The sequence below is a fragment of the Callospermophilus lateralis genome, chromosome 11 (genome assembly GCF_048772815.1).
Source record: "Callospermophilus lateralis isolate mCalLat2 chromosome 11, mCalLat2.hap1, whole genome shotgun sequence".
Taxonomy (NCBI): domain Eukaryota; kingdom Metazoa; phylum Chordata; class Mammalia; order Rodentia; family Sciuridae; genus Callospermophilus; species Callospermophilus lateralis.
The window spans coordinates 34,302,747-34,329,426 of record NC_135315.1 but is presented as its reverse complement, the minus strand read 5'-3'; the positions used below and the strand labels follow the sequence as shown (position 1 = coordinate 34,329,426).

General features: G+C 50.5%; 1 protein-coding gene across 2 annotated transcripts; it reads left to right on the top strand.

Moving 5' to 3' along the window:
- On the top strand, window positions 1-25,428 carry Tbx4 (T-box transcription factor 4). Of its 2 annotated transcripts, none has more exons than XM_076870616.1 (8): window positions 1-186; window positions 948-1,042; window positions 9,130-9,249; window positions 11,090-11,237; window positions 20,961-21,113; window positions 22,114-22,202; window positions 22,302-22,537; window positions 24,812-25,428. In XM_076870616.1, the coding sequence occupies exons 1-8, from the start codon at window positions 1-3 to the stop codon at window positions 25,426-25,428; spliced, it is 1,644 nt and encodes a 547-aa protein (XP_076726731.1). The 2 variants fall into 2 exon arrangements, with proteins under 2 accessions (XP_076726731.1, XP_076726730.1); XM_076870615.1 differs by having other exon boundaries at window positions 24,809-25,428.
- Window positions 25,429-26,680: the final 1,252 nt, after the last annotated feature.

The window sequence follows — 26,680 nt, the reverse complement described above, 5'->3', positions numbered from 1 at the left end:
ATGCTGCAGGATAAAGGCCTGTCGGAGAGCGAGGAGGCCTTCCGGGCCCCGGGTCCAGCGCTCGGGGAGGGCAGCTCCGCCAACACCGCCAACGCCCCGGAGCCCGCGCTGGCAGCGCCCAGCCTTAGCGGAACCGCGCTCGGCAGTCCCCCAGGCCCCGGCACAGACCTTGCCGCTGCAGAGCAGGTAGGGCAGCGCCAGCCGTCGAGTAGACTTCGGGCATCCGCATCGGTTTGTCTGCTTGTGCGGGTCATTCGGTCTGATCGCGGGCAGAACTCTTTCAGGGCAACCTGGCTGCCTGACTGTCTGCTTTTTGGTTCTCCCTGGGCAAGCCTCATACTCTTGGTTTTTTGGATCCTTATCCACTTTGAACCCTCAGGGCTACTGTGGGGCAGGCTGGGGAGGGAGATTCCTGCGCTAGGGGAGAGAGCCCGAGCCAAATGTTTAGTCCCGAAAACTTGAGAGGGCAGGGGTGAAAGCCTGAAAGCGGGTGGGACAAGCGGACCCCTTATGGTTGTGCACTGGAGTCGCTTCGCCACTTCGAGGCCCAGTGTACGTTGCTGAGGCTTCCCTGTGATAACTGGGTAATCCTCATGCACAGAATCCGAGCTGTGTGTGCCTCTCCGGGTGTCCTTGTGTCGCCCACAGCCAGCCACCTGAAGTGATTGGGTTGAAGAGTATCGTCTCCCTCTGAGGACCCTAAAGGGGTCTGATTAAATTGTTTAAATTATTTAAATTCACCAATTTAAATTAAATTGTTTAAATTCACCAATAATTGTTTAAATTCACCAATGTCTCAAAATAATTTTGTAAAAGGAAGTCTTGAGACATGGGCTTCTGGGCTGGTGTGTTCTGCACACTTCCTCGGATCTGCGTTCTCCTTTCCCCAGGCTCCTCTTGGAGCCATGGGACAGACAGACATGAGTCCCCTTCCTTCACCTCCCCAGACCATCGAGAACATCAAGGTGGGGCTGCATGAGAAGGAGCTCTGGAAGAAGTTTCACGAGGCGGGCACTGAGATGATCATCACCAAGGCGGGCAGGTCAGCCACGGGAGATCTACTTGGAGGGTGGTTGGCAAGCAGGAGCAATGGGAATCATCTCGGCAAGTTCAGTTAGCAATTGTTCCCAGCCTGAGGTCCCATGGGAGTCCTGTTGAACTCTCGGATCTCAGGGTCACATCCCACAGCAGCTTGGGACCTGCAGCCAAGGCTCAGGGAATTACTCCTTGGAGGGTGCTGCAGCAAAGTTTGAGAGGGGGGCAATACTGTGCAAATGATATGCAAATGAGGATGGCTATTCCCAATCCTTTTGCCCTCCTGCAGGGTTGCTTTGTCCTCCTCTCTCTGGGGACTAGCAGGGTTTCTCTGATTGTTTGAATTGGGAGATGCTCCCTGGCAGATGGTAGAAGAGGATGAGGATGGGACTGTTTTTCAATTTATGTAACTTTTCAGGAGCAGAATGACCCACAAGTCTCTCATTCCTCTGTTTCCAAGCTGCTCCTGGGCTGAGGGGAAGGCACCCATTGGGCTCTGTATGTGCTGTTTGGGGCAGCTCTCGGTGGCTGCCAGAGAGGGATGATTTATAAAGTGGAAACATCTTTAAAATGCGCTGGTGTCTGTGGGAGAGAACAGGGAGGAGAGAGTGAGAGGAGGAAGACTCAGATGGCAGATGACAGAGATTCGTTGGGATGGGGGTGTCTGGGGTGGGGCAGGAATGACTCAGGAGAATGGTTGACAGGTGAGGGGAGATTGCTGAAGACACTGGAAAGTTCAGGTTCAGGAACACTTTCCTCACCCTTTGCTCTTTCCACATGTACACACTTGATTTTGATCCCCAGGGATAGGTTAGGTATAAAAGTGTCCCTTTGCCTGGTTGTGGGCCCCAAATTGGGATTTTAAAGAAATTTGATGGTAAACCATCAAAAGCCAGGGATCTGGAGTTAGATCGTGAGATGGGGGAGTGCTCCTGTTCAGCTATTTCCTTCTCTGCAACCTCAGATAAGAGACTTAAGGGTCTCTGCCTGCCCCTGTCCTTAAAAGAAAAGGTCCTTATAATTGTTTGTAAAGTACCTAGCACAGTGATATTCAAAAGAAACAAGTATTCAAAAGAAACAAAAAGCATCTGGTTTGTTGTGTGTGGTGTAGGGGTGCTGTGGTCATTTCTCTGTTTGCTGGCAGGCTCTTGCAATGCTTTATTTTGTTGAGGGAAGAGGTCTGGACACTTGGCCACACTTGTGCCTTAGTCAGGGAGGTGGCATGGCTACCAAGGGCCTCTATTAGGGAATGAGGCAGGTTGGTTTCAGGACTGAGTTTGCTGCATTTGAGGATGAGGAAGAGGATGCATGAGGGAGTTTGGTAGAGGGTGCCGTGTGGAGTAGCCATTGAGGAGAGAAGGTCCGGTTGTTGGTTGTTGCAAGTTCAGCCTCTTCCTGAGTGCACTTGGCCACTCCTGTAAGCTTTGTGGTGTCAGGTAAATGGTAGTTATAGACGTACCTGCTGCCCCCCCCCCTTTTTTAATTATTGATAGACTCCAACCAGGGGATCATGTGAATGTTGCTGGGTAAATTGTCAAGTGGATTACAGGTGTCAAGAGGGGGATTTATTTCTTGTGCTGATGAAGTAGAGGGAAGGAAAAAAAAAAGATCCAGAAGTTCCATTTTTTTTAGGCAGCAGAAATAACCTTGTCTCTTCAAACTAAATGGCCCACATGTTCTCTGGATGTGTCTGGCCTCTGCCATTTTAAACAAAAGTCATTTGTGGTTCTCCTCAGAGGGTTTCCTGCACCTGTGTGGGTCCTCTTCCCTCCTTGCTCTGAGAGAGAGAGCAGTGCTGGCGCGCACACCCCCCGCCCACACACACACACATACACACACACACACACACACACACACACACACATTCCAGAGGTGACCAGCTTTAGGCAGATGTTTGTGCCTGATCCTCCTGATGGCTTAGAGAGGAGCCTCAGGGAATGATGATAATAGTTTCAAAATGATGGTGATGCATTGGGCGTGGTGGCGCACCCTTGAATTCCCAGTTCCTCCAGAGGCTGAGGCAGGAGGTCGCAAGTTCCAAATGAGCCTGGGCAACTTTGAGAAAATAAAATGAACAGGGCTAGGGAGGTAGCTCAGCGGTAGTGTGTTTGCCTAGCATCTGTGAAACTCCTGGGTTCAATCCTCAGTACAGGGGGCGGGGGAAGGCTGGGATGATTACAGATTCATCACAGCCTTTAATTTCTGTGGCAGAAAGTTATCTTTGGATCAGGTCTACTTCTTAAGAAAGTCACTAAGTCATTAGCCTCATTCCTCCCTACCCCCACCCCACGATTCTCATAGACCCATGTCCTCCTGCATGGCTGCTCACTTTTTTTTTTTTTTTTGTTTAATGCTGGGGATCCTACTCAGGGTTTTGCACATCCAACTCAGTGTTTTGCACATGCTGCTCTACCACTGAGCTGCACCCCAGCTCCCAGCACCCCAATGTCTTCAGAAACCACTTTTATCACTCTGATGATTGTGCAAAGGCAGGCTCTGGATGCAGCTTGCTTTGTAGGCAACATTCTTTCCTGTGCCTCTCCCTGTTCCCCTAAACTTTGTGTTTCCACCAGAACCCTTCCTGGGATAGTTTCATTTCTTAGCAGATGGCCTGAACCTCTCTCCTAAACCTTGGATCACAGATTCCTAGACTGCGAGAACTGGAAGAGAACTGAGAAGATATAAACTAAACCCAGAGCAGGGAAGTTAGGCAATCGATAGGCCTACAGGAGCCAAACAGATGATGCACCCCACACCCACCCAGAACAAGACCCTAGCTTTGAGAAATCCCCTTGATTGCATTTTTTTGCAGGGCCCTGTTTAATGTGGGGCTGTTCTTCCCTAGAGACCATGACTGGTTGGGGACATGATAACACACTGCCTGGTGGGGGAAGAGGGGTTCCTGGAAAAGGGGATGCAGAATGTTCTCAAGCCAGTTTGAGTTCTTGGCTCATAAGCCTCCTATCTGAGCCTGTCTGAGTCCTTGAAAGTGATTAGAGAATGAATTGTCAATTTTCATTTGGTGAATAAAATGCCAACCACAAGTTAACATACCAATTTCTGGATGCTCAGGAACCCCTGATGTCAGGTGTAAAATGGGGGCCAAACGGCTCCCCAGCCAGTTTCTGTCCATCTCAGGCCCCTGCACCCACAGGGCTCATGCTGGTCACTGCAGAGAGCAGATTCCACATTGCTGCCAAGCTTGATACATGTGAGAAACTGCATTTTCTCCCAAATACAGATAAAAGTGAGCTCCACAAAAATTTAAATATAAACTCCCCAAAATGAAAATTCCCTAACCGTCTGACTGCCCTACTCCTAGGTCATGTTTTGCCACCAGATAAATCTCCACTATCAGCCTTCATAGCCTGTTGAGTTCAATGTTGCTTGTGTTAGTGACAGTGAATTTGCGTTTGAAAAATGAACTACCGATGAGAACTCCTGTTGAACCTGTATTGTTTGTTATTCTGAGGCAAGGATTTGGCCAGGCTTAATCCGGGGCTTCAAAGCCAATTGCCCTCACTCTGTATACAGAGCGTCAGAGCCCAGTGGCGTGGATGATAAGAGAAGTAAGGGTTGAAGACACTGGGAAAGTGGGTTGGGGAGAGAGTGCTTTGATCTCTTCTTAAAGTATTTTCTGAAAGCAAAAGTCTATCAAAAGGAAGTGCTTTTTTTAAAAAAAAAAAATCTAAGTGAAGCAACTGACCTTCCCAAACAGCATCCATTCCACACACCCTCACCCTGCTCCTCCCCTCAGGGAAAATATTTCTTAAAAATGCTTTGGGCGAATTAGAAAACTGTGTGTGTGTGTGTGTGTGTGTGTGTGTGTGTAGTGGGAATCAATTGAGTAGCTTGGGCATGCTCTCAGAAATCTTTTGGCTACAAAAAGTTTGGCTTCAGTATAAGCAGCACCCATCCCTACCCCACCCTAACCTCAGCCTTGGTGTCTGAGCCCTGGCCTCTTCCCATCCTACCTAGTATTCTTCCTGAGGACCCCTGGACATTAGGGGTAGAAGTCGCTGAAGTTTCCAGTGTACCCCTGTCTTTTTCCTGCAGCTTTTTTTTTCCTTCTTTTTCCAGACTCTGGCTCTAAGGCATGTGTGTGTGTATGTGTGTGTGAGCATATATAATTTTAATGTCGATTTTACTGCAGTATTTCTGCAGAAAAATGTACGAATCTTAAGGGTACAGCTCTATAACTTTTCACAAAAGGGACAGAGCTGAAACTACAATCTAGAGAAAGGAAGAGAACACCCAGAGTCCCTCCTGAGCGCCCTCCAGTCACCACCACTCCCACCCTGGAAACCACTTTCCAGACTTCTCACCCCTTAGATTTATTTGTGCCGAATTTAAGAAAAGGCGCAGGTAGCTGCTTCTGGAGCCCCCGGAGTCCCAGGGAAGTCCAGGCTGAGGTGGGTTTGGAGGCAGGCCAGGCGGAGAGAATCGGATGAGACCCTAGGTCCTCTGTTCTCTGCCCCACGCTCCGGGGTTGGGGGTGGGCAGGAAGGTCAGCGCCTTGAATTTGACAACCGCTTTGACCTGGGAGCCGCGTGGCACAGCGATCACTTGGGCGTCCCCTCTCTCTATAGTGAGTTCGCGTTTATAGATTTGTTGCCAAAATCAAAATGCCCCCAAGCCCCTGCCCGAGCCCTGCAAGCCTCCGACACCCAGAAACGTCGGAGAACGCTTATCTTAGCAGCTCATTCTAAAATCATTTCCGAGTATGAAGCAGATAAAGGCTCCAGGCCCGCACCCTTTTAGAGCCCGTCTCAAGATCAGAGAAGAAACCCGGGCTTTCATCTCCTCGCGGGCGGCGAGGAGGCAGCTTGTTTATTCCCCTGGCGGAGCCATTTCCGCGCGTGCTGTGCCGGGGGAGTGCCCATATGTCTAGTGGTACTGAGTCCGAGGGGTGCGGGGAACTGGGACAGCACCCTGCGCGCGACGCCGGGGGAGAAGGAGCGCGGGTCCTGCGTGAAGGCTGCAGGCGGGTCGCGGGAGAAGTGGGCGGGGCAAGAGGCCTGGAGGGAACTGGGAGCGTGCGGGCACAGGGACAGCGCAGGCAGCCTGGGGCCAGCAGCTGGCGGGCACTAGTGACAAGGGCCTGAGAGGGAGATGGAGATGGCGCAGTCAGTGCCTCTCTTCTTGATCCTCCCCCTCCCCTCAAGCCCACAGAGGTTTCCTTTCCCCAGAAGGTGTTGGTTTTCAGGTACATTTTATGTCATAAATCAGAGGAGTAACTTACATCTTACTCCGTGGTTTCGTATGTTTCATTAGGGAGGACCTTTACTTCACCAGTAGAGCTCAGAGGAAGTCACAGCTCCCAAATCTAGCCTGGCCTCTGCTGCCTGAGTCATGCTGATCTGATGAAAACCCTCAAGCCAGGCCTTTGGGTTCCCTTAACAACCAAGGGCAGATAGATGCCACAGGTGGAGGTGTGCCTCACCTTCTCATGCAGCCCTTCCTCCATCCAGGCTGGGCCATTCATCTTCCTGGAGCCACCTAGGTGGGAGAATGATATGGGCCGGTAGTGTGTTCTGCATGGTCCCAGAAGCTGTACCCTGTGCTGAAACTGTACCCTGCCAGAGACCTGGCCATCTGTTTCTCTGAAGGCAGTGGAGCTTCCTGAGCCTCAGCCACCTCAGCCTGCAGCCAAAGACTTTCAAACACCCCAGCTAGACCAGATATCTGCCCTCCCTGATACTGAAGATTGATTGCTTCCACAGGAAGAAGGGAACCCGTGGGCAGAAGAGGCAGAGGCTAGGAGGTACTCTCCTTCCTTGCACCAGTGCCCTAACACCTCCCTGAGACTACTATCTGTCTGGAGTCTGATCTCTGGTCAGTTCCCCAGAGGGGCCAGTTCACAAGATACCAGTTTCAAGCCCTGCGGGGCAGAGTACAGGCTCCTAAAAGGGCTTCTAATAAGCACTCAGTCAACCCTGCCTCCTGAGCTACTGAGGTTAAGTGTACTAGGGAGGAGGAGCAGAAGGAAAGGATCCTTCATCCTGTTCTCCATCTGGGTTATGAAGACTAGTGAAGTGGCAGTCAGCCATTTCCTCCTGCCTGGCCCCCTGTGTGGACACTGGCCTGGGCAAGAAGCTGTGGCTGCCCTCTGCTGTTGCCACCTGGAGTGATTACAGGAGAAACAGTCTAAGTGCAGGCCACAGGTGCCAGGCCAGCAGAAGCACCGCCAGGGCTGCCCCATTTTGTGGCTGTTTCTATAGCAGTTACAAAATGGTGGACTGGAGGGGACAGGATTCTTGGCCTTCCTTCCTCCCTGAGGGGAAGACCAGGCAGCTGCTGCCCTCCCCCTTCAGCTTCAGGCCCACCTCGAGAAAGGCAGAGACAGGAAAGTGGGTAGTGCAGGCTCCAGCTGTGCCCCCAGGCCGGGCAGAGGGCTGGTGAACAGGAGGCAGGATTGGGTTCCTGAGCCTTTTCACTTCCCATAGAGGGGGTGGGGTGGACATTTGAAAATGCTTTCAATTGACATCTGAGACAAATTCTTCCACACGGTTTATAAGTCCCTAGACTAGCAGCTAGAACTACCCCCGCCCTCCAGGCACGGCATACATGCGCACTTGCACCACGTGTTCATGCACATGCGCCTGTGTGCGCAGGCCCACCACAGCTCCTCTTCTCCGCTGCAGGGCGCTCGTAGGCCTCTCGCAGCAGGAGAGGAGGCACAGGGCAGGAATTGAGCCCTTCCTCTGTCAGGGTCCTGGAGGGGCTTGCTGTAGGGTCTGCCTGCTTGATTCTTTCTGGAAGCCCTGTCCTACCCAGGTAAGCTGGTACCCCTGTGAACAAAATGGGGACTCTGATCTGTTTGAGGTGTCTAGGGCAGCGTTTTGTGAAGGTACCCATACTCTCTTGGGTTATGAGAGGCAGACAACTTGCTGATGGTTTTCTTGGAGTGGACTGGCTGGGCAGTGACACAGCTCAGGGTGGGATGGTTCCCATTTCCCTAGTGTCTTTCAGTACTTAGGTTTGGAGCCTGCTTCACTTCCTGCCAGCAAGAGTACTTTTGTGGAAGACGGAGTGCGGGGCAGGGGGCTGCTGGGAAATAAAGTGCTCCTCTGGTGAAGTTCAGTGTCAGGGGCCTGGTGGCCAGGGGAGGGAGCTATGCCCCTGAATATATGTGTGTATGTGCTCAGGGGTCTGGGAACCCTTTCTCTAGAATGTTCTCTGAGCCTCAGGATCCTGGACAGCCTCATCATGGGCTGTAGGAACTGGAAAACTGTTCTTTGGTGAATCCATTTTCATGAAAATAGGTCATACCACAGACTTAGGGGTGCCGTGAAGCAGAGAGGGGGCAGTAATAATAGTCACAAGTAGACTCATTTAAGCCACGTGGCAGTCTATGATCTAGCTAGTGATGTTATCCTCAATTTAGAGGTAGGGAAACCACAGCACAGGAAACTCAAGTTGCCCAACACCTTATCAGTGGTGGAGTCGGGCTGTGGAGTATGGCATGGTGGTTTCAGAATCTGTGCTCCTAGATGCAGTTTTCCTGATTTCAGTTAGGTGCACTGGCCCAGGTGAGGCATTCACAGTGAGAAATACCCCTGCTGAACACACAGGAGAAATCCAAACTTAGCAGGGTTTTCAGCAGCACTCTCCTGTTTTCCTGCAAGTTGTGTTAAAAAGCTCACAAGATTTCCACAGGATGGGACACAAAGGAGGCATCTCATTGTGCATAGAAGCAGCTGATAGGGACTTCCAGGTCATGTGCTATGGCAGTCTGTGGTGGTGTCCCAGAACTTATAGCTATGTACAGACTAGCATACCAGTTTGGTGTTAAAATCCTCTCTCAGAATCCTGACCAGGGTTTCTGTGCTTCAGTGGCTCACAGACACTGGGCCCCAATCTTTGGAGACGGGGCGGCGGGGAGAGGGAAATTTGGGATATCATGTAAACTGTTTTCCCGGACACAGACTGAATGCTGTGGGGTTCAGAGAGCAGCTAGGGCAAAGGGAGGTGCCATGTAACTGCCATAGGGCCACGATCTCTTGCTAAAAGAGCACTCTCTGCCCTCGCTCACTCTGTTCCATCTCTCCTGGTGCTCTGTCCACACTCTGTCTCACCCCTTGATTCCCCCAGGAGGATGTTCCCCAGCTACAAGGTTAAAGTCACAGGCATGAACCCCAAGACCAAGTACATCCTGCTGATTGACATCGTCCCTGCAGATGACCACCGCTACAAGTTCTGTGACAACAAATGGTAAGAGGCCTGGTGCCATCTTCCCTCAACTGCCCTTCCCACTTTTGCCCACAAAATTGGTCCAGGGATCCCCCACCTATTCTTTAAGTTACTTCCCAGAACCACAGCCTCCAGTCTATTTCCTGCTGTAGAGGCTGGGGAGGGCTTCAGGTGTTTGCACACCTGCCCAGGTGGGGCTCAAGCTGAAATAGCTGCAGTGTTTGGTGTTTGTGGACTTCTGGGTTTCGTGCTATCCTGGCGGGCACAGAAAATCAGGATTTGATGACTGTGCTTTTGGGTAATGGGAAACACTAACATGGAAGATTCAAGCTCTGTCAGTGTTTCACTCAGGAGGAGAATGGGAACCGTTTTTCTTGGGGGTCTTTAATAATTGGGATTGACACCTGGCTGGCAGTGGCTCTCTCCTGTTTGTCCACTCATGTCCTCTTTGTCTGGATATAAAGTATGTCCACCTTCAGACTGAATGAGGCTGTTGCTGGGGGTCAGATGGTAGGACCCTTTAGCAGGGGCCTGGGCAGATAGACAGGTTAAGGGGCCAGACTACACTGGGGACAGATGGGTAAGTCAGTGCTGGTTACTTTTCATGCGCTAACTACTTAGTATTCTCTCTGCCTTTGGAGTTCAGAGCAGGGCCCACTGAAAGAGAGGGATGCTGGCCAGGGGCCTGGGCTCCATGATGGGGTAGGAGAGCTGGCAGAGATTGAGTTGAGGAGGCAGGATTTGGTGGCCAAGTCCACATTTCTCTTTTTTCTCTCTTTGGCCTAGATCAGAATTCAAAGCAGGCTCTGGCTGAGAGCCAGCTGCTAATTAATTTCTTGGCATGATTTTTTTGGGCAAGCAGTTTAAAAGATGTCTAGGCCCTTTGAGAAGTTCCCTCCAGCTAGTACAACTTATAACATTTAAAAATTATAAATATAAGGGTCTGGGGTTGTGGCTCAGTGGTAGAGTGCTCACCTAGCATGTATGAGGCACTGGGTTTGATCTTCAGCACCACATAAAAATAAAATAAAGATATTGTGTCCACCTAAAACTAAAAAATAAATATTTTTTTAAAAATTATGAATATAAGCTGGGCATAGTGGTGCACCTAAAATCCCAGTGACTTGGAAGGCTGAGTGAGGCAGGGGATTGTAAGTTTGAGATGAGTCTCAGCAACTTAGTGAGACCCTGTCTCAAAATAAGATATAAAAAGCCAGGCACGGTGGCACATGCCTATAATCCTTATGGCTTAGGAGGCTGAGGCAGGAGGATTGCGAGTTCAAAGCCAGCCTTAGCAAAAGTGAGGGGCTAAGCACCTCAGTGACACCCTGTCTCTAAATAAAATACAAAGTAGGGCTGGGGATGTGGCTCAGTGGTCAAGTGCCCCTGAGTTCAATCCCTGGTACCAAAAATAAATAAATAAAATAAACTATAAAAAGGGCTGTGGATGTAGCTCAGTGGTAAAGCACTTGCCTAGCATGTGTGAGGCCCTGGGTTCAATCCCTAGCATTGCATAAAGGAAAATAAACAAATATAAATTATAAATATGGCACACAAAAGTGCCTAAATTTTCCCACAGTTATCTTTGTGATTACCTGAATCCTTCATCTAAATTCTCATATTTCCTCCCCATCTCTCTCTCTGCTGCAGTGAAATAAAAGAGTTTCATAACTGTGCTTTCTTCCTCTTCATTAGCACTCTCTCCCCTGCCCTTGCTCCTACCTGAGGAGCAAGGGCAGGGGAGAGAGATGGGATGGGAGCAGTAGCTGTTTGGGGGGTTTACTCTGAGAGGGGACAGGGCATCTGGACTTCACTAGACCCCATGTAATCAGCTGCTGCCACTCGTCTGCTCTGTTGGCAGGATGGTGGCAGGAAAGGCTGAGCCGGCCATGCCAGGAAGGCTTTATGTCCACCCAGATTCTCCAGCCACTGGGGCTCACTGGATGCGGCAGTTGGTCTCTTTCCAGAAGCTGAAGTTGACAAACAACCACCTGGACCCCTTTGGCCACGTAAGGAGCAGGATTACCTGACCTTGGGAGGCCAGTTCTGGGGCAGTGTTGGGGGAGGGTCAGATGGGGACAGGGATGTGGAAAATTGACTCTTGGGACCCAGCCACAGGCCTTGTTGTTATAGACCAGTTTGTGGACAGAGCCCAGACCTGCTGATACCTATACAGGCCCCCTTCCGCTGACTGCCTGGTGACTCTGGAAAAGATCTCAGTCCTTTTGAGCCTCTTTTTCCTTGTTTATAGAGTAGACATGGAAGCCAGGTGTGTTGGCACATGCCTGTAATTCCAGTGACTCTGGAGGCTAAGGCAGGAGGATTACAAGTTCAAGACCAGCCTTACCAACTTACCCTGTCTTGAGATGTAGGTCAATAGTAGAGTGTTTCTGGGGTCAATCCCCAGTATGGGATGGGGTTGGGGGAAGAGAGGAAGGATGGAAGGAAGGGAGAAGGAAGGAAATATGGAGATTGCCATAGGAGTGAGATTTAAATGAGAGAACATTCAGGAATCATTTTGCAGATGTGAGGCTGCAATAAATAAATAGCAAATATGATAACGATGATGATGATCTTGATGGGTCAAATCTCTCAGCTTCAGTGTCCCCAGATCTGTTCTTGCTGGAATGTGACATAAGGCAAGTAAACGTTTTAAGAATGAATTCTGAAGCTCCTCTGTGATGTGTGCCATGTGCCTGGCCTAAGAGCCGCCTGGCCTTGGGAAGGAAGGCTTGCTCTGGCTCCTGGGTCCGCTCCTGCCTGGCTTGCCTGGGGTCTGGCTCTTGTGAAAGGATTCTGAAGCCCCTGGGATGCTGCTGTTGACGTCCTGTCCAGGCTGCCCAAGCTCATTCTTTCCCCTTCTGGCTCTGGCAGACCCACAAAAAAGAGCATTTTATGTGGAAATTTTTAGCTCAAGTTTGTGGCAAACAGAAGCCTGAGAGCTGGTATTTTCTGCCAGGATGCAGGCCTGCCTCTCTGGACTCCTGAGGTTACTCTGGACGGGCAGGGCAGGGGCGTAGTGAGGCGCAGGGCAGGGGCGTAGTGGGGCGCAGGGCAGGGGTGTAGTGGGGTGCAGGGCAGTGGAAGCTGCGGGGGGGTGCTGTGCACTAACACTCAGGGTGAGGATGGCGGGTGGGACATGTACAGCTATTTCCCTCTTTGGTGCCTCAGTTTTGTCTCTGGGGATCTGTGTACAAATCAGAATTCTGTGATCGATAGTTCCTCTTGTAAAATGCCAGCTGTGCTTCATTTCAGATTAATAAGTAGATAACTGGTAAACGGTTCCTAGTTTTAATTTTCTTCGAGTGTTCAGTTCTCTGTCATTGGTGATGTGTAAATAAGCAACTAGGAGAAGGCTTACGTAACAGAACTAACTCCTGACTTGCCTGTTTCATGACTGTTTGTGGTGCTAGGGCAGATGTCCAATGAAGGGTCAGCCAAATCCAAACCCCCCAGAGCAGTAGGGCCTTTAAAATGAGAGGAGAGGGGCCTCCTGGGTCTTCCTGGGTACCATCGTGGCCAAGAATTCACTCCTACTTGACTCTTGACTCACCTCCTCTGCTTGGCCTGGTTGTGGCACCAGCCTCAAAAGGTTAAGGAGGGTCTCTGTGGTGGCAGCAAGGAACCTAGATGTGGGCACATGCAACCCCATGGGACAGACTGTGGATAAATCCAGAGCTTGGCAGGAACTGACTTTTTGGGTGACTGGAAGTACCTAGGGATCAAGCTTCTTGATCTTTTGGAAGCACAGGTTGTTTTTAGGGTTCCTACCTTCAGGGATGCCTTGGAGGACCTTCTGCCTCCCTGGCTCCCTGCAGAAAGTTGGAGGAAAAAGAGTCCAGGGTTGAAAAACCAGACTTTTTTAGGAAAGTAGGAGAGAGATCTGGCCTTCACAGTCCAGCAATAGGTTTTCCAAGCCTGTCTTACCTCCTTGGTGGCTCTTTCTGGTTCTCTGAGGGGTTTGTGATAATCCTGCATGTGCTGTTAAGTCTGGGCCAATGGGGGCTGGGGATGTGGCTCAAGTGGTAGCGTGCTTGCCTGGCATGGGTGCAGCCCGGGTTCGATCCTCAGCACCACATACAAAGATGTTGTGTCCGCTGAAAACTAAAAAATAAATATTAAAATTCTCTCTCTCTTAAAAAAAAAAGTCTGGGCCAATGGGGCTGCTTGACAGGCTCATAAGGCCCAGGTGCCCCCTGGCCTCAGTTGCCTTGCCTGCCCTAGGCTCACCCCTTTGACAATAGAGGTTGTACACATTTTAACTTAGCTTTCTCTCTTGGTGGATGGGATATGGAACTTCTCTCTTTTCTCTTCCTCCCCACCTAGCACTTGCAGTTTATTGGCTATAGTACCCCCTGTGCTATAGGGCTTGAGGATTGAAGAAATTGTCTCAGAAGCTGAGAGTAAGGGAGCAGCACTCTGTCCTGAGCCTTCTGCTTCCGAGTCTCACACCTTTTTTGGACCCAGGGCTCTGGCTGTCTTATCTTCAGCTATTTGGAGCATCATGAAGAGGGAGCCATCTGTGGCCAGCAAGACAAGGGCTATGGAGGTGATTAACTTCCTAAGGACCTTGGCTTTCTGTTCCTTGGCCTGTGCTAGTGGAAGCAGTGAGCTCGCATGGAAGGGGGAAGAAGTCATCCTGGGGCTGGGATTGTGGCTCAGCGGTAGAGCACTTGCCTCGCACATGCGAGATCCTGGGTTCGATCCTCAGTACCACATAAAAATAAATAAGTGAAATAAAGGTATTGTGTCCAACTACAATTAAAAAATAAACATTAAAAAAAAAAAAAAAAGAAGAAGTAGTCATCCTTCTTGGTTTCTCAGTGCAAGAGCCTGGGAGGGAGCCATTTTGTACTGTGAACTTGCCTCAAACACGCCCTTCCTTTTTACAGCTTACCTGTACATTTTTAGTTTTCCCTAAAAGCTTCTAGACATCAAGGAACTTTCTCCAGAAAAGTCTCTTTGGACTTTTCCCTGGGATCCTTGTAGTATCCCAGGAGCTTTAGCAGCTGCCATCCATTGACAGCTTACCTTGGTCCCCACAAAGGATCAGGAACTCTTCCTGAGAAGAGTCTGGCTCCTGAGAAGGGGGCCAGACCCTGTATGAGCTGGGACTGTCACCATTGTAGTGAAGTTGCAAACCAGTTCTGGTGGTGGTGGTGGTATCATCCCAGGGTCCACCAGGTGGACTTAGTGTCTTTCTAGCTTAGAGATCCAACTCAGCAAATTTCCTTAACTTGGGGGTGTCTGAGAGACCATGTGTCTACCCACCCTTAATAAAAACCAGGATAAGAGAGTCTGGTTGTGGGAGGTGTGAAGCAGCCATATTTTACAAGTTTCTGAATCTTCCAAGACTCCCTTCTTCTATGTGCTATTTTTCTTAATTCTCTGAGGAAGGGCCCAGGGTCCAGGTGAGGGCTTGGGCTTGGAGCTGGTCTTAAGTGGCAGGTGGGGCCTAGAATAGGAATCCCTTGAACCACACAGCCAGATGCTCCTAAAAGACAAAGCAGGGTTCTGACTGGCTGACCTGCCTCCCACGGGCCTGGGGTGATCTTCCCGCCCTCCTCACCTAGCTACTGCCTCCTGAACCTTGGGGTCCAAGTTCAAATACAACTTCTTCAGGGAGGAGACTCAGGTTTCCCATTCCACACTCTCTGAGCATTAAGCACCTTTTCATCATACTTAACAGAGATGTGATTTAATATTTATTTGTATCTTTAAAATTGCTTTTTGAAGAGGAAATACACAGTTTAAAAATAAATCACAATTTAAAAAATGTTATCGGTGTGACGTCTCCCTCTACTTGTTCCTCATCCATCTGGGTTTTTTGCAGTCCCTCTTACCCGCTCCCCGCCCCCAATAGGTAAGCACTGTTATTAATTTGTGTTGAGCATTTTCTGTGTACCTATAGGCAGAAGGTATAACCTCAAATTCCCTCCTTTATGCACAAAAGGTGCTGAACTATATAAATGCTTTTGCTCCTTGCTTTGTAAACATTTCTTGAAGATCATTCCATCCAAAAAGAGCTGCCTTCTTCCTTTAGTATAGCCACTTACAGCTTTATTCATGGTTATTCCATGAAGCTTTAACTCATGGTTGTTCCAGCCCTTATGGAAGAAGTTAGGTGTTTTTTTCTCCCTGTCTTTTAATTAAACTTGGACATACATCATTTCACACTCTGGCGAGTATATTTGTGCAATAAATTGTCTGTTCAAAGGGTATTTGGATTTGAAATTTTGAAAATGTCACCAAATGGCCCTCCATAAGATTTTTCCTGATAGGTATTCCTACCATTGCTGTGGTCTTACCAACAGGGTGGGAGGGCAGACTTTTTTATTTTTGCAAGTTTGGTAAGGAACCGTAGATATCAATTTCAGTTTTATTTTCTTTGTTTTGAGAGGTCTGCCCTTGGGCAAGTCATTTGCTTTGGGAGGATTGATAGGAATGTCCTTCTCTCTGCTGAAGTTGTCTTTTTGTCCTTCAGAGTGTAGTGTATTCAGCTGTCCTTCCTGAGGCCCTTCACGTTTTTTGTTAGGTATGTCGTCTTGCAGTTTCTCTTCTACTACACTTTTTCACCATTTATTTTTGCTTGATTTTTGGATGTCTGTGTGACTTCCTCCCTAGATAGTCATCCACAAGGTTTTTCTCACTACTGGGTCCGAGTGCCTGGCCCTGGGTCTGGCAAGCCAGTGGGTACCATTAGACAATGAGTAAGTGGGCTGCTACAAGGGGTGGTGTTTAGACAGAGGAGCACTTCCTTTATCAGGGGCTGCTGTCTCTCCAAGCTGTGCTGTTAACTTGTCAATGGGGACCCACAGCTATGGCTATGGATTGCTCTCCTTTCTTTCTTTCTTTTTTTTTTTTCCCCTGCATTTGCTAAGCCCTGACACTGTGCCAAGCCCTTTCCTGGGCTCTGGGAGATCAGGCCCACCTTCCCCAGTCAGGTGAAGGGAAGAATTCAGGCTTGGTAATTAGTGCTGCTTCTGGCCCTGCCTCGGATCTGCTCTCTGATGTTGGGCAAATGCCTTCTCTTCCCTGGTGCTCAGTCCCTTGTCTATTAAAATGATGATGCCCAGGATCAACATGCAAGGAGGTTGTGAAGATTAATTTGTTGATGTATATAAAATCCTGAGCACCAGGCCTGGCACATGGGATATGCTCTCCAGTTAATGCTGTGGCTGCCAGAGAAGTCAGGAAGGTTGTGAGGGCTCTGGAGGACCCCAGGGTTGCTATCCTGGGAGTAAAGCCCACGGCCTATCTGACCAAGGCCTCTGAGTAGACTCAAGGGCTCCCTAAACTTGGTTCTAGTTTAGATTTTCCTTAAACCAACCACTTACCTTTCTGGGTCTCAGTTTTTTTTGGTTTGGTTTTTCTTTTTAAGCTATGGATCCTGTTTCTGTCCTGACCTCTTTGCTGCAGGGCTGGGGAGGGTAAGGAGATGATGAAGAAGGTAATCACAGAAAGTAAAGTATGATGCAGAGTGAATATGTTTTTTTTATTGGGGGGCGCACAGGTACTGGGATTAAACCCAGGGTGCTTTACCACTGAACCACGAACCCTCCCTTCCCTTTTTCTTTTCTTTTCTTTCTTTCTTTCTTTCTTTTTTTTTTTTTAATTTTGAGACAGAGGCTCACTAAGTTGCTAAGGCTGACTTCAAACTTACTATCCTCTGCCTCAGCCTTCCAAGTCACTGGGATCACAGGTGTGCATCACTACGTGCAGCTGAATCTGGTTTTAATATGTACCAAAATGCACATTTGCCCCACTGTTATGTGGCTGGCATTTAGATATGTTGTGTTCCGTGGTGGACCATAGGGCCTGGTGGGTATGTCTTTTACAGTGTTTAATTAGCACTTATCACTAGTTACTGAGCTTGTTGGGAGCAGCATGTGCCCTCTCAAAGGCCATTTGGAAGCTACTCAGGACTCTGTCTCCAACCAGCTGTGTGTCCTTGGGCAAGTCATGCTCCCACCCCAGGCCTTCTGTTCCTCATCTGTAAAAATAGGGAGCTGGACTAGAATGATCTCTATGGTCTGCCTCTCCATGCCCTAATGTTCTGTAATTCTAATGGTGATAAATATGGATCTCGGTGGCAAAGCACGCTATGCTGAGCTCTGGAGGAGACGGATGTTTGGCGCTATTGCAATTGTTAAAATAGAACAGGCTCCTGAATGAGGGCCAGCACATAATGAATCCCATTTCTGTAAAACAATGATGATGATGACGGGCCCAGCCGTGTAGTGGGTTTGTTGACGTGGCTGGCCCATTTGGCCCGATACCCTCTGCAACAAATATAAATGTGAGACTCTGGCAAAGCAGTTTAATGTGGAGCCTGAGGAACTCCCGAACGAAGCCAGGTATGTGAGTCATCCAGTTGGTTTCACATTCTCCCAGGCTGATGGGACTAGGGTTCAAGTTTACATTTGCATTGGTTCAGTGGATAGGACTTTCTTCTAGACACCTGTCCTGGATTCCAGACCATCAGAGTTGGGAGGGCTATTGGGGGCCCACTTAGCCCAAGCCTCCACTTTACAGATGGGGACCTCAGAGGCTGGAGGGGAAGAGCCTACTCTCAGGACTTGCAGCTGCTGAATAGAGATCCATAGAGGCTTCTGGATCTTCATGACTTCTCTGTGGCTGATTGCACTCCCCTAGTTCCCAGCTGGTTGTGGGAGGACTGGCAGTTTCTTTTCTCCCAGGTTTCCTGCCATCTAGTGTGATTCCCTCTGAAGAGGTGTGTTTAGCAGCCTCTATTTTCCCTCATCAAGGTCTTCGTCTCATGGGCCTGTATTCCAAGGGGCAAGAGGGACCCATCAAAGCTGGCATTCTGAATATAAGGCATTTACTGAACCCTGAGTACTGGCTGTAGGGCAAGGGGAGGGAATATCCAGGGCCTGCTCTCAAGCAATGTCTAGTTTCCCTGGGATCTCCAGAAGGTTCTAAGAGGGAGGTGTAGCAGGTGAAGATGAAGAGACAGTAGATGGCTGTGGGGAGGAGGCTGTCACAGCAGCTCAGCCAGAGATAGGCCTGGACCAGAGTGCACAGAGGGAATGGAGGCTTTGTTTCATAGGCTCCCAGGACTTGGTCACTAAGTGGGCCTGGAGGAGGGTGACAGTGAGGAGAAGGGGAGTTGATGGAGATGCCTAGTACTTTGATTAGACTTGTGATTGCTCAGCTGTCACAGGAGCAAGGTGGCTTCTGCCATTGGTCCTAAGAGTCCCGCACAACTTCACCGAAGGATAGTGCCCTCTTTTTGGGATTCTGTCAGCTCACTGTCCTTATTCTCCCTTTGGCCACTCTACTAGGAGAGTTCGAATGTCCAGGCACTGGTCCTGCATTTGGGGAGCTGTGGCCTGGGAGTGCTTACAGGATTTTCTGTGCATGTGTTCAGTCTCAATTTTTGACCTGAAGGATGCCTTAGAGATTATCTTGTCTCTAGTGAGCTAAGTAAAGACCAGAAAGAGGGGCTTGCTGACATTCCCACGAGGGTTTGCAGTCATGGCCTAAATCTTCTGACTCCTGCAGCCCCACCTAGATCCTGTATTGGGGCCAAGGAACCTGGAGGTGCAAAAGGAATAAAAGATGTAGCTCTTTCTCTGGAGAAGTCTATAGTTCAACTGAAGGGACAAGAAGAAATGGGGAGGGGCTCAGGCTGTGGCTCAGTGATAGAGCACTGCCTTGCATGTGTGAGGCACTGGGTTCAATTCTCAGCACCACATAATAATAAATAAGGATACTGTGTGTTCATCTACAACTAAATGAATATTTAAAAAAGAAAGAAGAAATGGGGAGCAACCAGGTAGACAATGCACTGTGAGGAAGTTTCTGAATGGGGAGTTGGGAGCAGGCCCTGAGATCTGGGAAGCCTTCCAAGTTGGGCCTTCCTGGAAGAGAGATGGGCCTAGAAGGTGAGAGAATGAGAGAGGAAGTCAGCACAGCAGAGGAAGTGCATGCACAGAGGTGCAGAGGCAGGAATCTGGGTGTTCCTGGAGACACCTAGGCCACCTCCCAGGTATTCAGCTGCTGGGTCTTAGGGAACTTAGGGTCATTGTGGGATTTTGCAGCATGGTGAATAGTGCAGGGTGACAGAGTAACCTGCAAGGGCTGGGAGGTGTTTCCCTAAACTCAGCTCCTCCCCCATAGGAACATTCCAGACTCCTGGAAAAAGACAAATGTCAGGCCTCCTCCGTAGGGCTTAGGTCTTCAGCCTCTGAGTTTCTCATCTGACAGGCCCCAGCTACAGGACCTGGTTTTGGATTTGGGAAGCTCTGTACTTGCCCCCAAGAGAATCCACAGGTTTGCCGCTGAGGAGTGGTGGCTAGTGGAGAAGGCAGAAAGGCTGGCTCCTGCTGACCAAAGTTACCAAGCCAAACTGAGGAGCCCAGGGAAGGCCAGAGCCTGCAGCCAGCCCCTGGCCCACCCGTGTCTTCAGCAGAGCTTGCTCCTGGGCTGTCCCAGCCTCCAAGGCATGATGGGTGTAGAGCCATCCTGGACTCAGACTTCAGCCAAAACTTTCCACTGAAGAGCCTGACTGGCCTTTCTTTTGGCAGTCTGGTCACCAAGGAGTTAAATCTTTCACTAGGCTGCAGCCACAAGCCTAGCCCCTGAGAACCTGGAAGGGTGGGAGCCATCAGAGGCAACCTGGAGAAGGGGCACCCCCAGGCAGAAATAAAGGAGCCCAGTGAGCTGTGGAACCTGAGAGCCAGCCTGGCCAGCACGGAAACCAAAGGGTTAACAGATGTAGTGGTGCTGATAAAATGCCCCAAATTCCTGGTCCTGCCTCCCATGAGGAGGGCGTCTGGCAAATGTCAACGATAAAAAATACATTTTAATGGCACATGATGCAGTCGCTACCGTGGGGCACCGCCAAGTGAGGCAGGTTTGGAGCAGCAACTACTGTGTGTGATTCCCTGGGCTTCAGCAGCTGAGACTCCTGGGCACTTTGCTAAGCTTTGACCAGCTGGAGTGACCTACATCCCCTGCTCCATGGCCCTTGGGTGCCTGGGGCCTCTGGCAAGCTGTCCTCCAGCTTGGGCAGGGTTGGGGGCAGGATGGGCTGGTGTCCCTGCAACTCCCCCAGCAGGCCTTTGTGAGTGCTAAGAAATGCTTGCCCAAATGAGCGATGTGATGAAAACAAAGTGGGACATCTTTCTCAGCCTCTCCCCTCTCCTCCATCCTGCAAACCCTTGGGCTCTGAAGCTGTCTTTGTTGCCAACAAAGTTAGAGGAGGCAGCCAAGCACTCACAGTGGGCCTTTCCAGGAAGGCAGGTCACATGCAGGCAGGGTGGGAAGTCAGTCTGGAGGGAGGTAAGTTATGTATGATGATCCCATTTTACAGATGTAAAAACAAGGCTAAGAGTAGTTGAATGACTTACCTAAGGTCACACAGTGAAGTCAGCAGCACCCTGAACTTCTGCTTACAACTCAGATTTCCCCCTACTGCACTGTGCTGAACTCACAGCACAGTTTTAAGTTGTGGAGGACACCAGGGAGGTCCTGGGAGCAGGTGTTAGTGCTGGGACAGAGAAGCTAAGTGGGACTGTGGTGTGGACTTGGGGCCTGGGGGCCTGATTTATTACTGGGAGCTTCAGGGCCTTTCCAGACTCAGTGCCTGTGGTTAGGCCCTGGGTCCTGGGCTTTTAGGAGGAGGAAAGCCAGCTCTGGGCCAGCTGAACAAGGTCAAGAACCACAAGGTGGGGACCAAAGCTCACAGTGAAATCCTTTTCTTTCAGATTATCCTCAATTCCATGCACAAGTACCAGCCACGGCTACACATCGTTAAGGCTGATGAGAACAATGCTTTTGGTTCCAAAAACACGGCCTTCTGCACCCATGTGTTCCCAGAAACCTCCTTCATCTCTGTGACCTCCTACCAGAATCACAAGGTACAGCCACAACCCTGCAGGCCCCACCCAGCATTAGCCACTGCCACAGAGAGACCCAGCGAAGCTGAGACAGACCCAGGCAGGGGCCTCAGAAACCCACCATGTCCCTTAGAGCAGTGAGCAAATCAAGTGACGAACAGAAAAGACTAGACACAAATCTCTAGCACAAAGTGATCCTGATCTTTGTACTTGAGGGGATGAACAAAATGCAGAAGGCAGGATGGCTGTTTCCTGCTGGCTGGAGCTGCGTAGCCAAAGTGAGGAGCCAGGGAAGGCCAGAGCCCACAGCCAGGAACTGTGAAAACCAGGAGCAGGGAGCCTGTGCGTGGTTTGAGTCTTAGGCCTTTCTTTATCCTGTGATTTTCTTCCTCCAGGTACATCCAAAGGTAGGATTCTAGGCCTGCAGAGGGAGGGTAGTGGATGAGGAGAGGTGCCTGGGATGGCCTAGCCCACCTCCCACCCTGCCCCGGCTCCAGCCATCGCCCTGCAGATCCTGAGTGGGCCACTCTCCTGCCTCTCTGCTCTGTCCACCTCGCCCTTCTCAGAGGGCTTCTCACATGCACACACTGGGACTGGCCAGGCACAGAGAGGCCATTGGAAGAGGGCCATAGGTTGTGGAGGCAGAAGAATGGCAAGTCAGATTTGCATTTAGAACGATCACTCGGAACCTGTTGTGGCAGTTGCACTGGACATGGGTGTCATTTGTAGGAAGCCTACTGGGAAGCTGTTACAGAGACCCAAGAATGATAGCTGAGGGACTGTAGCCAGGTGATGCTGGAGAAAGACTAGGAGGGACCAGAAGAAGCAGAGTGGAGGAGAGCCAGGGACGAGCTACATGTGACTGGCACTGCCAAGGACTCCCAGCTGGCTTAGGACTAGCCGTGTGACTTCCCCAGACCCTGCCTGAGTTATCAGTGTGCCTGGGCTGGGGGAGGAGGGCCACAGGCCAGCCCAGTCCTCTCTCCTCCCAGCGACTCTACTGTGTGTCCTCTTCTGACAGATCACACAGCTGAAAATTGAGAACAACCCTTTTGCCAAGGGATTCCGGGGCAGTGACGACAGTGACCTGCGTGTGGCCCGGCTTCAGAGGTGGGGCTGCCCCAGCCCTGGGATGGGGCGGGCAGACTGGGTAACCCTCAAAGCATCTTCACTCTCTTCCTGTCTCTCCACCTGTGCTCCCCCCTCCAGCAAAGAGTATCCTGTGATCTCCAAAAGCATCATGAGGCAGAGGCTTGTGTCCAGCCAGCTCTCGGCCAAGCCCGACGTCAGCCCCCTGCACGGTGCCCACCAGGCGCTGCAGCACTACCAGTACGAAAATGGGGCCCACATGCAGTTTGCTGCGGCTGAACCACAGGACCTGCCTCTCAACACCTTCCCCCCCCAGAGGGACTCAAGCCTCTTCTACCACTGCCTCAAGAGACGAGGTAGTGCTCCTGATCCAGAGGCCCTCCAGGGCGGGAGTAGGGGTGTCCCCCACTGTACGTGGGAGCCAGCCTGAGGGCTAGGGACCATGGCCAGCCTCAGAGTCACCTTCCCCTGCACAAGAACTCTGGTTCTCATCTTTATGTGGCCTTCAGAATCCTCACAGACAGCTTGTGGCCTTGGTGTTCCCAGATGCTGACCCCTTGCCCAGTTCCAGGTGCTTTGCAGTCACTACTGTGGGAGCCTCCCCTGGTGGAGGTAGGAGATACAGCCAGCAGGGCTTGGCCTAGAAGCCAGGAGGAAGCTGAAGCTTCCCAGGCAATGGGTTCTTGGACCCAGGCTGTCATTTGTGAAAGCAGACTGAACCCTGGAGCAGGGAGGGCCTCCAGCCCTGTGGTGGTGGGGGCGGGGCTCTCTACCTCACCTTGCCAGGCTCCTGCACAGGCTGCCTAGGAGCTGCAGGGGGCTATTGTGAGGCAGATTGGGGGCCAGGAAGACAGGCAGTGGCACTCTGGGTGCCAAGCTCCTTCTCAAAGAAGAGCCCTGAACTGGGAACCATAATGTTCACGCTTTGCTACCAGGACTCACCCTCCCCATGGACAGAGTAGAGATAATTAGTCTTGCCTTTCCAGAACACCTCACCACGCCACTCACTTTCTCTTGGGAATGAGTCATGGGGAATTTTGCTTGCAATCCAGAATGTGACTACCCAGCAGAACTCGTAGTATCCCCTGCACGAGTCCCGTTGACCTCAGTGACCTAGAGTGAGGGTCAGCAGACTGTGGACCCTGGACAAAGTCCTGCACACCATGGTCTTTACAGTTTTAAGTAGTTGAAAGAAGTCAAAAGAGTACTTCATGATAAGTGAACATGATTTGAAATTCACACTTGAGTATCCACCGAAGTTTCACTGGAACACAGCCGGACTCATGTATTTACATGTGGCCTCAACTCTGCAGCTTTCCTGGGACAACAGCAGAGTTGAGTTATTATGACACATACTGTATGGCCCACAAAGCCCAAAATATTTACTGTCTGGCCCATTGCTCATTCCTGACCTAGAGTGACTAGGTCACCTCCCAAGTCCAAGAGCTCAGTCCAAGCAGAAAGGAGGAGTTTGGCAAAAAGAGGGAGAGGAGGGATGGATGAGGGTGAGAGAGAGTCAGGTGAGAGAAGGAGCAGGTTTCCCCCAGGTAGGTAAGGCACCTTCAGAAAGGCCAGAGGGCCAGCTGAGTGCAGGCTTTGAACCCCCCCCCCCCCCCCCCGGCCCTTCTGCCCTGTGTACACATACAGCTCCCAGAATGAATCCCTGGAGAAAACAGGAGGAGGGAGGCCAAGATAAGCTGCAGAGAAGTGTTCTTAAATTTGTTTAGTGGGCCGCTACTCCAGCCCTTAGGCCTGGGTCATCCCAGGATCTCAGGGGAGAACATGTCATTCCAGAGAAATCAGCCCTCCCTAGACATGATTTGTGGCATCTGATGTCATCTTTCTCTAGAGTATCAGCTCAGCCTGAAAATTATTCATCCTTTTCAGTTATTATCAGCTGTGTTTCTTTTAATTTTTTTATTCTGGGAATTGAACCGAGGGGCGCTGTACTGCTGAGCCACATCCCTAGCCCTTTTCAAAACAAGAGAGGGTCTCACTAAGTCACCAGGGCTGGCCTCAAACTTGTGATCCTCCTGCCTCAGCCTCCCAAATCGCTGTGATGACAGGTGTGCGCCACTGTGCTCGGCTTGTTCCTTGATTACATAGACACTGTTATGATGGGATCTGTGTATGGGTGTTCTGTGAACGCAGCAGAGTTAACTTCCTCTTCTAAAAACAACAGAATCTGGCCTGCCACTAGCCTTGGCTTACTGAGGCCCTCCTTAGGAGTTGAGGGTTGAGGCAGAAACATTGCGGCCTTTATTTTCTGGCTGGTTCAGACAGATGTGGTCTCTGGGCCTGGTTTGGCCTGGCAATTGCCTGCACTTTCCTTGGCCAGGGCCAGCCTCATCGAAGAATGCCGGTGCACATTGGGGCCTCTTCCTATCCCCAGAGTCAGGCTGGCAGAGGATCAAAGCTGTGTGCTGCCTGGCTTAGCACATCACTCAGTGTCCAGTGATGTGGTATCCCCCACGGCCTTTGAGTAGGCTCCATAATCTGACCACGTCTTGGCTGCCACCACCTTATAAAAGATGGAGCTGATTAAGATGATTCTTGGAGTGCCACTTGGGGCAAGGGCAGGCACTGAGTCACAAGCCACTCTTCCTGATTGTTTCTTTGTCTTCCAGCAGACAGTGCCCGCCACCTGGACTTGCCCTGCAAACGGTCCTATCTAGAAGCTCCCTCTTCGGTGGGGGAGGATCACTATTTCCGTTCCCCCCCTCCCTACGACCAGCAGATGCTGAGCCCCTCCTATTGCAGTGAGGTGACCCCCAGAGAAGCCTGTATGTACTCAGGTTCAGGGCCTGAGATTGCCGGGGTGTCGGGGGTGGAGGACTTGCCCCCGCCTCCGCTGAGCTGCAACATGTGGACGTCAGTGTCCCCGTACACCAGCTACAGCGTGCAGACCATGGAGACTATGCCCTACCAGCCCTTCCCCACGCACTTCACCGCCACCACCATGATGCCTCGGCTGCCCACCATCTCTGCCCAGAGCTCCCAGCCACCGGGAAACGCCCACTTCAGTGTCTACAACCAGCTGTCACAATCTCAGGTCCGGGAGCGGGGACCCGCTGCCTCGTTCCCTCGAGAGCGCGGCCTCCCCGCCGTGTGTGAGCGCAAGCCGCCCTCGCCACACCTGAACGCCGCCAACGAGTTCCTCTACTCCCAGAGCTTCTCCCTGAGCCGGGAGTCCTCCTTACAGTACCATTCAGGCGTGGGGACTGTAGAGAACTGGACTGACGGATGACTCCCCGGTCTCCTCCACAGCCCCTGGACCTTGTCAATCCACCATTAACCTCTGTGGGTGGCCCGCGCCACCAAGGAACGCGGGGAGGTATTTCAGAGGGTGCGTGGGCCTATGTGCTTGTGCCTGCATGGATGTGTCTGGGGAGCATCAATCTTCTGACACATCTGAGGCCATGGCAAAAAAAAAAAAAAATTTTGAGTTATTTAGAGGTCTTAATAATATAATCTGATTCACTCAGGGGCCGGGTGGTGAGGTCTCTGCCCCAGGGAGAGAGTCTCTGCTGGGGCAGGAGGCCTCTGTGCACACCTTAGAGTTCCTGGCCTGCCGCTTGCAAGGGGAGCTGCAGATCTTGTGGGGTTGGGAGGCCCCTTCCTCTGGCTTCTGGAGGTTCTGTGAGACTTATTGAACCTCAGAGTGTGCTTTGGAAGTAGAGCTGGCAGCTCAGTTAGTGGCCTGAGCATTGACTTCCAGAGCTCCGGGTTCTGCAGGATGACTTTCAGGAAGGGCCGTGGGTATTTTTAAAGTGGGTTTTTTCTTTTTTTCCTACAATAGGAAGAGAAATATAACTAATAGCATCTTTGTCATCTTTCAGGTTTTGTTGTCAAGTACAAAGCCCTTCCCCCTCCATCCCCAACATGCAGTCTCTTTCTGGTATATAAGACTTGGCCTGCCAGGCACCTTGTGCACCCTACGGTCAGCAGCTGTGAAGCACACCTCACCTGGCAGCATCCCCCAGAGACCACATCAGAGCTGATGTCAGGCAACTCCTGGGCCCGTTCAGCTGCCAGAGAATTCATGCCTCTGGAGCAAGAGCCCAATAGAAAAAAAAAAAGCAAACTGACAAAAATTCATTTATTTTGGTCAGTCCAGCCAATGAGCTCAGAGGAGCAAAGAGAATTTTTCTGCAGTGGGGTGATCTCCTAGTCTTTGGCCCTGTTCTTTAGCATTGAACGTCACCAGACCATTGGGGTGGCTGGTGTGAACTCGAAATCAGATTTGGGAAATCACTAAACTTTTTGCATGTTGAATAGCTATTTATATATTATATAAATAAATAAATATATATATATTATATATCTCACAAACGCAGGCCACATGTCAAATTCAGCTTTGCTTTTTGCAAATGAATAAACTTAATAAAAATTAACGCTGGAAGGGGTATTTTGGAAAGACATCTATTTAAATTTTTATTACATGTTTGATGTTAAAAACTAAGAATGGTTTAGATAAAACATATATATTATATAAACAC

Coding starts and splice junctions, on each gene's coding strand:
- Tbx4 (XM_076870615.1), top strand. CDS start 1: ATGCTGCAGGATAAAGGCCTGTCGGAGAGCGAGGAGGCCTTCCGGGCC. Junction 11,238..20,960: donor ACCTGGACCCCTTTGGCCAC/GTAAGGAGCAGG, acceptor CTTTTCTTTCAG/ATTATCCTCAATTCCATGCA. Junction 22,203..22,301: donor CGTGTGGCCCGGCTTCAGAG/GTGGGGCTGCCC, acceptor TCCCCCCTCCAG/CAAAGAGTATCCTGTGATCT.